The sequence below is a fragment of the Oncorhynchus tshawytscha genome, unplaced genomic scaffold (genome assembly GCF_018296145.1).
Source record: "Oncorhynchus tshawytscha isolate Ot180627B unplaced genomic scaffold, Otsh_v2.0 Un_contig_2941_pilon_pilon, whole genome shotgun sequence".
NCBI classification, from domain to species: Eukaryota; Metazoa; Chordata; class Actinopteri; order Salmoniformes; family Salmonidae; genus Oncorhynchus; species Oncorhynchus tshawytscha.
Window position 1 is genome coordinate 27,334 of NW_024609432.1, and position 12,667 is coordinate 40,000.

Genomic DNA, 12,667 nt, shown 5'->3' on the forward strand with positions numbered 1-12,667 from the left:
ATGAGACAAGGATATCCCTACCGGCCAAACCCTCCCTAACCCGGACAACGCTGGGCCAATTGTGCGTCGCCCCACGGACCTCCTGGTCGGTTACGAGAGAGCCTCGGCGCGAACCCAGAGTCTCTGGTGGCACAGCTGGCGCTGCAGTACAGCGCCCTTAACCACTGCGCCACCCGGAAGGCAGGGAACAGAAAGTTGACCAAAGTTATCAATCATTCTTTTGTGTTTCTGAAGGGATTTTCCAGACAGACTCATGTATAACTAATCATCACTGTCTGCTTTGCCTTGCCAGTGTAGTAGGAAACATTCCTCAGTAGACAAGATGGTCCTTTATTTATAATTATTGTGATATACCTCATATGAACTGTATACCACACGTGGTCTCAATGAAAGACAATACAACATAATGCTACTGGATTGCCTATTTGTTGAGAAGGACAAGTTTTTGGCCCAACCCACTGAGTCTAAATCATGTCCATTCTGTTTCAGGTGTCGGGGTTGTTTCATGATGCCAGCATTGGAAACCCTATCAACATCGTAGTGGTTCGTCTGATCCTGCTGGAGAAGGAAGAGGTAAGAGAACCACAGCTCCGGCCTGCACGTTACAAAACACCATTAGCAAACCACTGTCATTGGAGCTCCGTTTTAAAGACAGATTTACTGAATCAGTGTTGAAAGACTTACAAAGGGTTCATTTGTGGCATAAAATGACTGCCAGATCTTTAATGACAATGACCATTAATCTTACCCTAAAACAAAACTGTCAGACTGACCACAACAAGATATTTTAATTAGATTTTAGCCATATAAAACACAACAACAAAAAAGGTAACACAAAAATAGCTAATTATGAATTGATCACAAATCCTAACACCAGTAGGCTGCAATAACAGATTCAAGTGGCTTGAGTCCCAGTGTCATACGAGGAAATGGAATATGTGACGCACATTGTAAAGATGTCGCAAAGTTACGTTTCTTTTGATGGCGTCGAGATTCCACTCTTGTTAACTAGTGTATGATCATGCATTGTCGCTTGAAACTAAGCAGTTATGCTCTTGGTAATTGGTCTAAACTAGTTCCAAAGTCATTTTCCGTAAACGATAAAATAATATTATTAGTTTGTGTAATGATCTGAGGAAGTTCTGACTGCAGGCGATGACCGACTCCGTATGAGACAGATTGAGACGGGGAGAGAGAAATGGAGAAATAGAGAACAAGAGAGAGCGAGAGCCAGTACATAGCTACCTGCCTTTCTGTTTATTCAACTGTGAAGCAGTGTCTATTTCACTGTCCATCTTTGTAATGTTGTGCCATAATATCCTAGTCTTGGGGGAAAGGATTGTCTATTGCACTGCAACATTCTAGAGATTTACTTTGTTGGTGGAGGGGTGATAACAGAGAAGCTCATTAGTGAGAGAAGGAAAGCGAGAGAGTGAGAGATGGATAGCGCTAGCCCCATCTGACTACTGTCTCTATCCTCTTCCCCCTCCAGCCTTGTTGTCATCATCATAGCCAAGGCCTCAGTTACATCCTTCAGCCTTGTCATCATCACAGCCAGTTCTTCAGATACATCCTTCAAACAGCATTTTACATCAGAACACCACTGGCTCCCAGTGTAGGAAGTATAGGCCCCTACACCCTTCCCACAATGTGTTAGGAAGTGTAATGTGCTGAAACAAATCTCTCTGAAGTCGTGGTTACTGGCTAATGGGAATGATGTAGTCTGAGAAAGGGCATGTAGGGTCAGTTTCCTAACCATTCCCTATTCAAATCGTCTGGAACTGCTCTAGAGGTCTCTGTTTCATGTCTACATTTTGAAAGAGGAATTGGCCTGATCAACTCAAAAGTTTGTAGTAGAAAAAAGTATTTGGGTGCCGATTTCAAAAGGCATACATTTGAAAAAAGGAAGAACCTGTTTTCTTTTCATTTTTAATGTATTTATTTAGCAGGTCAGAGGTCAGAGCAAACGGGGGCATTTCGGCAAAGCCTTTGTCTAAAGCTGACTAAGCCTGTCGCCGAAACACTTCGTTTGCACTGACTTCTGCAAAAAAATAATATTTGAACTTATTAAAAGAAAACAGGTTTTTCTCCACTGACACTGTAGTGTCTATACGTTGACACACAACCATATAGTTTAGGCTCACTTCTCCTATGGGTCAACTACTAGACTGTCGATGTTTACATCCCTGCAGAGTAAAGTCTGTGGTTGGCCATAATATGGCTCTTAATGGGTTGTCATAATCATGCTTGAAAGTGCACATTTGAACCTTGAATGCAGTTTTGACTCCTGAAGGTGAATCTAACTCTTCATCAAGAGCTAATAGTTCAAAGCTATGATAATATGGCCAATTGTATTACTTTCTAGAATGGCTGTCTAGTAGAAACAGCAACATCTTTTAAATGCCTCTAAAGCAGTGATGTAGGGGTAAAACAAAACTGGTGGGAAAACTCTCTGGTTGTAATGCTTCCTATTTTTTCAATGCTTTTTCCCACAAAAGGTGTGTAACCTGTGTTTACTTGACTACTGCTCTACAGGGACCAGATAAAGGTCTCACAACCAGAGAAGCAGTTTACATCCAGGAAATGATGTCATTATGACATCAGATGCCATAAGCAACACAGCTTTGGAAAACCTCACCCCTGTTCATGAAGGTATCTGATGTTTCATTGTCTAACGTAACGATGACATCCCTGTGGTTGGCAGGAAGACCTGAAGATCACCCACCACGCTGACAACAGCCTGAGCAGCTTCTGTAAGTGGCAGAAACGGCTTAACGTGAAGGGAGAAGAACACGCGGTCCATCACGACGTGGCCGTCCTTCTCACCAGGTAATCCACTCCCACCAAGGCTGAATTCCATTTGCGGTCTATTGGGGAGAGGATGTATACTGAACAAAAATATAAAGGCAATATGCAACTATTTCAAAGATTTTACTGAGTTACAGTTCATATAAGAAAATCAGTCAATTGACATCTGTGGCATTTTGTTGTGTGACAAAACTGCATATTTTAGTGGCTTTTTATTGTCCCCAGCACAAGGTGCACCTGTGTAATGGTCATGCTGTTTAACCATCTTCTTGATACGCCACACCTGTCAGGTGGATAGATTATCTTGGCAAAGGAGAAATTCTCATTGACAAGGATGTAAACAAATTTGTGCCCAATCATTTTAGATAAATAAGCTTTTTGTGTGCATGGAACATTTCTGAGATATTTTATTTCAGCTCATGAAACACGGGGCCAACACTTTACATGTTGCGTTTATATTTTTTGTTCAGTATACTTTCCTCTCCTTACTTGTGCTTTCTGAATAGTAGTACCTTTTGGTGCCGTCCTCGAAGCTGAAGGAAGTGGTCCTCCTCGCAAGCATTTGTCCTATTTTATTTATCTCGAAACACCCAAAATGTATTTCTCCTCACCATTCAGACATGGAGGACAGTCCTTTTAACACGATGAATGGAATGAATGTGGGACATTACATGTAGAACACCATACTGGAACAAAACAGCCTTGAGATCCTTTGCCTACCTTCCCCTCCCATTGATGGCCTGACTGTTATTCGCTATAGTTTACCACCAGAAACGAATTGTATTTTCCCTTCTTAATTGAATAGACCTTTTTTCCCTCCCTCGCGCCATCTCTTTGATGAGACCGCTTTCCACTCAAAGCCACTCATTAAACTAAGACTCTTTTGTTTGACAAACGAGTGCAATTAGAGGCTCCACCAGAACTTTAATTTGAGCAGCGCCACAACAACAAGGATATTTCCAGAGATTTGGTGACATTCCCTGGACCTTTTTCAGAAGGTAGTTGGAGCCCCTGAGTTGTACTGTTTTAATTTAAGTAGCTTTTCCACAGAGACTCATCCCACCGGTCATGGTCTTGATAGATTCAGAACATTAAACACATGTCAAGAATAGGAAGTGATGATGTTAAAGGTCATTGTTGTGCTCCTTATTACAATGTTTCAGTCCTTCTCTCCCTCTGTCCTCTCCTTCTCTCCCTCTTTCCTCCTTTTCCCTCTCCTTCCCTCATCCTCTCGCCTTCTCTCCCTCCCTCCTCCCTTTTCCTCTCCTCAGAAAGGACATCTGTACGGCCATCAATAAGCCCTGTGAGACCCTGGGCCTGTCTCATGTGGCAGGAATGTGTCAGCCCCACCGCAGCTGCAGCATCAGTGAGGACACGGGCCTGCCGCTGGCCTTCACCGTCACCCACGAGCTCGGGCACAAGTAAGTGCATCGCATGTGCACATGGACACACACACATACACGCACACACTCACACTGACACCACACCTCATAAATTTCTGTCACATGGTTGGATATTTTTTAATTTTCTTTATTTCACCTTTATTTAAGCAGGTAGGCTAGTTGAGAACAAGTTCTCATTTACAACTGTGACCTGGCCAAGATAAAGCAAAGCAGTGCGACGCAAACAACAACACAGAGTTACACATGGAGTAAAACAAACATACAGTCAATAATACAATATAAAAATAAGTCTATATACAGCATGTGCAAATGAGGTAGGAGAAGGGAGGTAAGGAAATAAATAGACCATAGTGGCGAAATTATTACAGTATGGCAAATTAAACATTAGGGTGATAGATGTGCAGAAGATGAGTGTGCAAGTAGCAGTACTGTGGTGCAAAGGAGCAAAATAAATAAAAAATATGGTGATAAGGTAGTTGGATGGGCTATTTACAGATGGGCTATGTACAGGTACAGTGATCTGTGAGCTGCTCTGACAGCTGGTGTAGTTGGTGAACCAGGCGAGGCAGTCATTTGAGAAACAAAGAGTCTGCCGATAAGAATGTGGTGATTGACAAGAGTCTAAAATCTTGGCCAGGTCGATGAATACAGCTGCACAGTATTGTCTCTATGATGGTTATGATATCGTTTAGGACCTTGAACGTGGCTGAGGTGCACCCATGACCAGCTTGGAAACCAGATTGCATAGCGGAGAAGGTACGGTGGGATTCGAAATGGTCGGTGATCTGTTTGTTGACTTGGCTTTCGAAGACCTAAGAAAGGCAGAGTAGGATAGATATAGGTCTGTAGCAGTTTGGGTCTAGAGTGTCTCCCCCTTTAAAGAGGATGGATGGATGTGTCACTTGGTTGGATGTGTCCCATGGTTTAATGTGTCACATGGTTGGTGGTTGGATGTGTCACTTGGTTGGATGTGTCACTTGGTTGGATGTGTCACTTGGTTGGATGTGTCACTTGGTTGGATGTGTCACTTGTTTGGATGTGTTTGATTTGCCATCTTTTGCGATTATGGGTTGAATGTTAAGTGTTACAGTGCCTTCACAAAGTATTCCACATTTTTAAATGGATAAAAAAATATGTAAATCCTCACCCATCTACACACAATGCCCCATATTGACAAAGCGAAAACATGTTTTTATACATTTTTGTTATTACATAAATAACTAGTTTGCTTAAGTATTCACATCCCTTAGTCAATACTTTGTAGAAGCACTTTTGGCAGCGATTACAGCTTTGAGTCGTCTTGGGTATGTGTCTGGATCAGCTTTGAGTCGTCTTGGGTACGTGTCTGGATCAGCTTTGAGTCGTCTCAGGGATGTCTGGTTCAGCTTTGAGTCGTCTAGGGTATGTGTCTGGATCAGCTTTGAGTCGTCTTGGGTACGTGTCTGGATCAGCTTTGAGTCGTCTCAGGGATATAAATCAGCTTTGATCTAGGGTATGTGTCTGATCAGCTTTGAGTCGTCTTGGGTATGTCTGGATCAGCTTTGAGTCGTCTTCAGTGATGTCATCAGCTTTGAGGTCTTGTGTCTGGATCAGTCTTTGTGTGTCTGGATCTTTGAGGTCTATGTCTGGATAGGCTGGGACTTTGAGATATCAGCTGCTATATAAATAAATTTGATTTGATTTGAGTCAGGTTTGCACAACTGGATTTGGGGTATTTTCTCAAATCTTCTTACTTGGGGAGTGGCGGTGAACATCCGTCTTCAAGTTTTTCCACAGATTTTCAATGGGATTCAAGTCTGGGCTTTGGCTGAGCCACTAAAGGACTTTCCCATTCTTGTTCTGAAACTATTCCAGCGTTGCTTTGGCTGTATGCTTGGGGTCATTGTCCTGTTGGAATGTAAATATTTGCACCAGTCTAAGGTCGTTTGCACTCTGAAGTAGCATCTTACCAAGGATGTTCCTGTATTTGGCTCAATCATTGTTCCCTCTATCATGACCAGTCTCCCAGTCCCTGCTGCTGAAAAGCATCCCCATAGCATGATGCTACCACCGCCAGGATTCATGGAAGGGATGGTGTTAGAAGGGTGATGAGCTGTGCCTGGTTTTATCCAGATATATCCCTTTGCATTCAGGCCAAATCGTTACATTTTTGTTCCATCAGACCACAGCATCTTTTGCCTTATCTGAATCTTTCAAGTGCCTTTTAGGAAACTCCAGATGTGCTGTCATGTGCCTTTTTCTCAGGAGTGGCTTCTGTCTGTCCACTCTACCATAAACCCAGATTGATCAATTGCTATAGAGACTACTGTCCTTCTGGCAGGCTCTCCCATCTCAGCCAATGAACTCTGTAGTTCTGTCAGTGGTTATTGGGTTTTTGGTCACCTCCCTGACCAAGGTTCTTCTTGCCCGGTTGCTCAGTTTGGTTGGACGGCCAGCTCTATGCAGAGTCTGGGTAGTTCCATATTTTTTTTTCAATTACACAATGATGGAGACCATTGTGCTCTTGGAAACTTCAACAATCTAGAAAATATTTGATACCCTTCCCCAGATATACCGTGAGCTCCAAAAGTATTGGAACAGTGACACGTGTTGTGGTTTTGACTCTCTACTCCAGCACTTTGGATTTAAAATTATACGATGACTATGAGGTCAAACCCCCAAGACATTCTAACCTCTCAACATTTCAATTAAAACCTGGAAGGTTAGCACAAATATCATACCCTCCCAAAAATGCCAACCTCCCAGGTTGTAATTGAAATGTTGAGAGGTTAGAATGTATTGGGGGGGGGGTTTGACCTCATAGACATTATATCATTTCAAATCCAAAGTGCTAGAGTACAGAGCCTAAACAACAACACGTTTGTCACTGTCCCAATACTTTTGGAGCTTACTATATGTCTCATCACAGTTCTCTCTCTGAGATCTACGGACAGTTCCTTGGACTTCATGGTATAGATTCTGCTCTGACATGCACTAAATCAAGTCCAAACTATTGGTGGCCACAGGTGGACTCCAATCAAGTTGTAGTGACATCTCAAGGGTGTTCAAAGGAAGCTACGTTTGGAGTGTCATAGCAAAGCGGTGTGAATACTTATGTTAATTAGTTATTTCTGTATTTTATTTTCAATAAATGTGCAAAAATGTCTAAAAACATGTTTTTTCACTTTGTAATTATGGGGTACTGTGTGTAGACGGGGTGAGAAAATATATTTAGTCCTTTTTTAACTCCGGCTGTAACACAACAAAATGTGGAATAAGTCGAGGGGTTTGTATACTTTCTGAAGGCACTGTGTGTGTTGAGTGTCTGGGACTATCAATCAAGAAGACAATTAATGTCATATTTGAATGACTTGATGTCGAGATTTGACAATTAATGAATTATCTGCTTACAGTTTATTCTTCATGAAATGATTTGCAGTGGCACAAAATGGTCCTTACTGCGACAGTATTTCAATTCTTCATTAAATATACTCACATATTGTTAGTCAATTTTCTAGGAATAGGATTAGTTTACAGAACAAAACACCCAATTCATTTATGAATAGTGCATCAGAGTGGGTATTGGATTTGCACATGGAATATTCTCTGCCCTCTGTTTACCAGCACTTCGATGTTTAATGCATTTAAATGCATAACATTATCATATATACGATATTTAAATTCTGCTTTTGCAACAAAAAAAAGTCCTGTCAATGTGCCTAGGGATTCACTAAATCATCAACTTACTAGCTAAACATACACAGAACATCTCATTTAAACTATACTATTTCTTCCCCACTGCATATTTCATGTTTTTGTTCAACCAGCGAACACTTTCTATCCACTCAAATCAAATCAATTTTGTTTGTCACATACACATGTTTAGCAGATGTTAATTTGAGTGTAGCGAAATGCTTGTGCTTCTAGTTCTGACCATGCAGTAATATCTAACAAGTAATCTAACAAATTCACAACAACTACCTAATACACACAAATCTAAAGGGATGGGATACGAATGTGTAAATATATATAAATGGATGAGTGATGGCCGTGCGGCATAGGCAGGTTGAAATAGATGCTATGAAATACAGTATATATGAGATGAGTAATGTAGGATATGTAGACATTATTAAAGTGAATAGTGATCCCTTTTGTTAAATCCATTATTAAAGTGGCCAGTGATTTGGGTCTGTATGTTGGCAGCAGCCTCTCTATGTTAGTGATGGCTGTTTAACAGTGGCCTTGAAATAGAAGCTGTTTTTCAGTCTCTCGGCCCCAGATTTGATGCACCTGTACTGACCACGCCTTCTGGATGATAGCGGGGTGAACAGGCAGTGGCTCGGGTGGTTGTTGTTCTTGATGATCTTTCCGGCCTGCCTGTGACATCGGGTGGTGTAGGTGTCCTGGAGGGCAGGTAGTTTGCCCCCGGTGATGCGTTTGCAGACCACACCACCCTCTGAAGGGCCTTGCGGTTGAGGGTGGTGCAGTTGCCTTACCAGGCGGTGATACAGCCCGACAGATTGTGCATCTGTAAAAGTTTGTGATGTATTACACGTCATTGAATACCTGTTTATTCCACTGGGCACAAACTGGTTGAAAAGTTGTTTCCAGTGATGAGTACCCACTGGGCACAAACTGGTTGAATCAACGTTGTTTCCAGTGATGAGTACCCACTGGGCACAAACTGGTTGAATCAATGTTGTTTCCAGTGATGAGTACCCACTGGGCACAAACTGGTTGAATCAACGTTGTTTCCAGTGATGAGTACCCACTGGGCACAAACTGGTTGAATCAACGTTGTTTCCAGTGATGAGTACCCACTGGGCACAAACTGGTTGAATCAACGTTGTTTCCAGTGATGAGTACCCACTGGGCACAAACTGGTTGAATCAACGTTGTTTCAACGTAATTTGTCAACTTATTGTGATATGGAATCTGCGTGAAAAATATATTGGATGTGAAAAAAGTAATCGACGCCAATTTGTATAGAGGTTGAAATTTCAACCACAGGATTATGTTATCATGGTTACCAAATTTCAACATATTCAAACATATAAATATATTGAATGTGTACCTTTTCTAAAACAACGTCACCTCTTCAATTTTATTTCCGCTATCAGAAGAAAAAAAACAATAGGCTTGTGCAGCACCTCCTACTGGAGAATTGATCTATCTACAAGCTACCCTTTGGATTCTAATCCAGGGTTTTAACCAAGCCCAGTTTAGCCAGGATAATTGTCACTGACTATTACCAATGTGCTATCCTGGGAATGATTGTTGAGATCTCCACTTAAAAACTAAATAGATTTACTGTTGCTATCGAACTAATTCCATAGCGTAGGTTTAACAGTGTAAATTAAATGATCATACTTTATCACTCATATCTGCAATGATTCTATTGAGACCAAAATAGCATTTGCAAAGTCATCAACAGCTATTTTTTCAATTGAACCCAGAATTGAACTAAACATCGACAATACATAGGACTAGGATTACACGCTCTGGTTGGTTTAAAATGGAATTATATTTAGTGATATTGAGTTGTTTGGTTGTTAACGCAAACAAATATCAACATTTGAAGGGGTTTCATTGTCCGCTTGTTTAGTTCCATCTTTGCAACTGACTTAGTCTGGCTATCCAAATTTTAAAAATTAAAAAAGCTAAATCAGTTCAAATTTTTTCAAGTTTGGTTTGATTTAGTCCTGTTCTTTAACTTAGATTTTCAATCAAGATGGAGACTCGAATCCAACACATCAATTATTCATTTGTAGACAAACTGGAGTTCAAGTCGGACTAAGTCAGTGGCACAGATGGAACTATCCAAACAGAAGATGCATCTCCTTCCAATGTTGATATTTGGCTTTGTTGACAACCAAACACGAGTCAATATCACTCTTGAAATACAATAACTATCCTATTAACTTGTCAACAAGTTCACAAATGATATGTTGGATTCACATCTTCAACTCAGTTAAAGAATGTGATTAAGCCACTGGCTCAGATGGAACTATCCCTGCAGCAGATTCATCTTCTTTAAATGTTAATATTTTGATGCCTTGTCAACCAAACACAATTCAATATTACTTCTGTAAAATGGCCTTCCGTTACAACCTAATGTAACAATCAACCTTAAAATTAGTAACACATCCATGGCCACATTGTGAGGTTACTGCAACTATAGAAATGTCTTCCTATTGTCACGATCGTTTTTATGAAGAGACCAAAGCGCAGCGTGGTGTGAATGCATGATTTAATAATAAGACGGAAAAACACGAAGTACACTAAACTAACTAACTAACTAACTAACCAGACGACCGTGACCGCTATAGAAAATGAGTGCTAACATCACATAGACAATAACCCACCAACCACAATACAAAACAGGCTACCTAAATATGGTTCCCAATCAGAGACTGATTGAGAACCATATCAGGCCAAAACACATAGAAATAGACAAACTAGACATACAACATAGAATGCCCACTCATATCACACCCTGACCAAACAAAACATAGAAACAAACAACGCAAATCATGGTCAGAGTGTGACACCTATGTAATCATATAAAGTGTGTATGTTCAAGATAGCATGAATAGGTCATTGCAGGTCAGGTGGAAATCTTCACAATTCCTGTAATAATCTGACCAGAATCTCCAACAGTATTGATCACTTTTTAATGTAATACTTTTTAATGTAATCTCAACTGTAATCCAGGTCATTTGGTTCTACTATTAGATGAAGCACAGAGATTTTTTAAATATTTTTTTTATTTCACCTTCATTTAACCAGGTTAGCTAGTTGAGAACAAGTTCTCATTTGCAACTGCGACCTGGCCAAGATAAAGCGTAGCAATTCGACACATACAACAACACAGAGTTACAGATGGAATAAACAAAACATACAGTCAATAATACAGTAGAACAAAAGAAAACAAAAAGTCTATATACAGTGAGTGCAAATGAGGTAAGTTAAGAAAATAAATAGGCCATGGTGGCGAAGTAATTACAATATAGTAATTAAACACTGGAAAGGTAGATCGGCAGAAGATGAATATGCAGGTAGAGATACTGGGGTGCAAAGGAGCAAAATAAATAAATACCAGTATGGGGATGAGGTAGGTAGATGGGCTGTTTACAGATGGGCTATGTACAGGTGCAGTGATCTGTAAGCTGCTCTGACAGCTGGTGCTTAAAGCTAGTGAGGGAGATGTGAGTCTCCAGCTTCAGAGATTTTTGCAATTCGTTCCCGTCATGGGCAGCAGAGAACTGGAAGGAAAGACGACCAAGGGAGGAATTGGCTTTGGGGGTGACCAGTGAGATATACCTGCTGGAGCGCGTACTACGAGTGGGTGCTGCAATGGTGACCAGTTAGCTGAGATAAGGCGGGGCTTTACCTAGCAGAGATTTGTAGATAACCTGTAGCCAGTGGGTTTGGCGACGAGTATGAAGCAAGGGCCAGCCAACGAGAGCGTACAAGTCGCAATGGTGGGTAGTGTATGGGGCTTTGGTGACAAAACGGATGGCACTGTGATAGACTGCATCGAGTTTGTTCAGTAGAGTGTTGGATGCTATTTTATAGATGACATCACCAAAGTTGAGGATCGGTAGGATGGTCAGTTTAACGAGGGTATGTTTGGCAGCATGAGTGAAGGATGCTTTGTTGCGATATAGGAAGCTGATTCTAGATTTAATTTTGGATTGGAGATGCTTAATGTAAGTCTGGAAGGAGAGTTTACGGTCTAACCAGACACCCAGGTATTTGTAGTTGTCCACGCATTCTAAGTCAGGGCCGTCCAGAGTAGTGATGCTGGACGGGCGAGCAGGTGCGGGCAGTGATCGATTGAATAGCATGCATTTAGTTTTGATAACGCAATCTGTTGTATAAATAAATAGCATATCTGACATTGTATTTCCATTTGAGCTTTGCTGTCCTTTTAAGTGGTTGAAGCGCAGGGATAGACATTTGGGTGACAACTTTTCCATTGTAATTTGGTTGTGCTTTTAGATGGTTGATAGAATAGTGATAACACATTGGAAATTCAACAACATTTTAGCTGTATTTTTTGAGTGAGTGAATCTCATTTATCCAATGTCTCACACCAAATGTTACCCAATTATCCAGGTTGAAGTGATGTGGTGTGCTCAGTGGGTAGTGAAGAGTAGTCTACACCAAAAATGGCTTCTCTATTTTGGAAGATAGGAAAGAGGAAAAACAGACCCAGGTGGCCCGAACAAAGCTTTAAAGCTTCTGTCTGATATCTCATGTCGCTCTGCTACCAATTGTCCAACACCTTTTAATCTTCTTTGTTGACAACATCACACTAAGATATTGTTCTTCACACGTACAGTCAACCACATGTGCAGACTTACTCAGATATTGAGTTCTTCACACTAAAGCTGATGTCATACGAAGTAACCTGGATGCAATTTATGTCCACCTGCCACCCTCAAACTGCCTGCAACATAGTTGCATTGAAT

At 41.0% G+C, this 12,667-nt stretch overlaps 1 protein-coding gene across 1 annotated transcript in view; it reads left to right on the plus strand.

The window, feature by feature from the left end:
- The window catches only part of LOC112264251 (A disintegrin and metalloproteinase with thrombospondin motifs 12), a 160,798-nt gene that overhangs the window by 19,113 nt on the left and 129,018 nt on the right, over positions 1 to 12,667 (plus strand). The window contains 3 exon segments of the mRNA XM_042315279.1: positions 490 to 573; positions 2,705 to 2,829; positions 4,080 to 4,229. Of these exon segments, the coding sequence (XP_042171213.1) occupies positions 490 to 573; positions 2,705 to 2,829; positions 4,080 to 4,229 (359 nt within the window).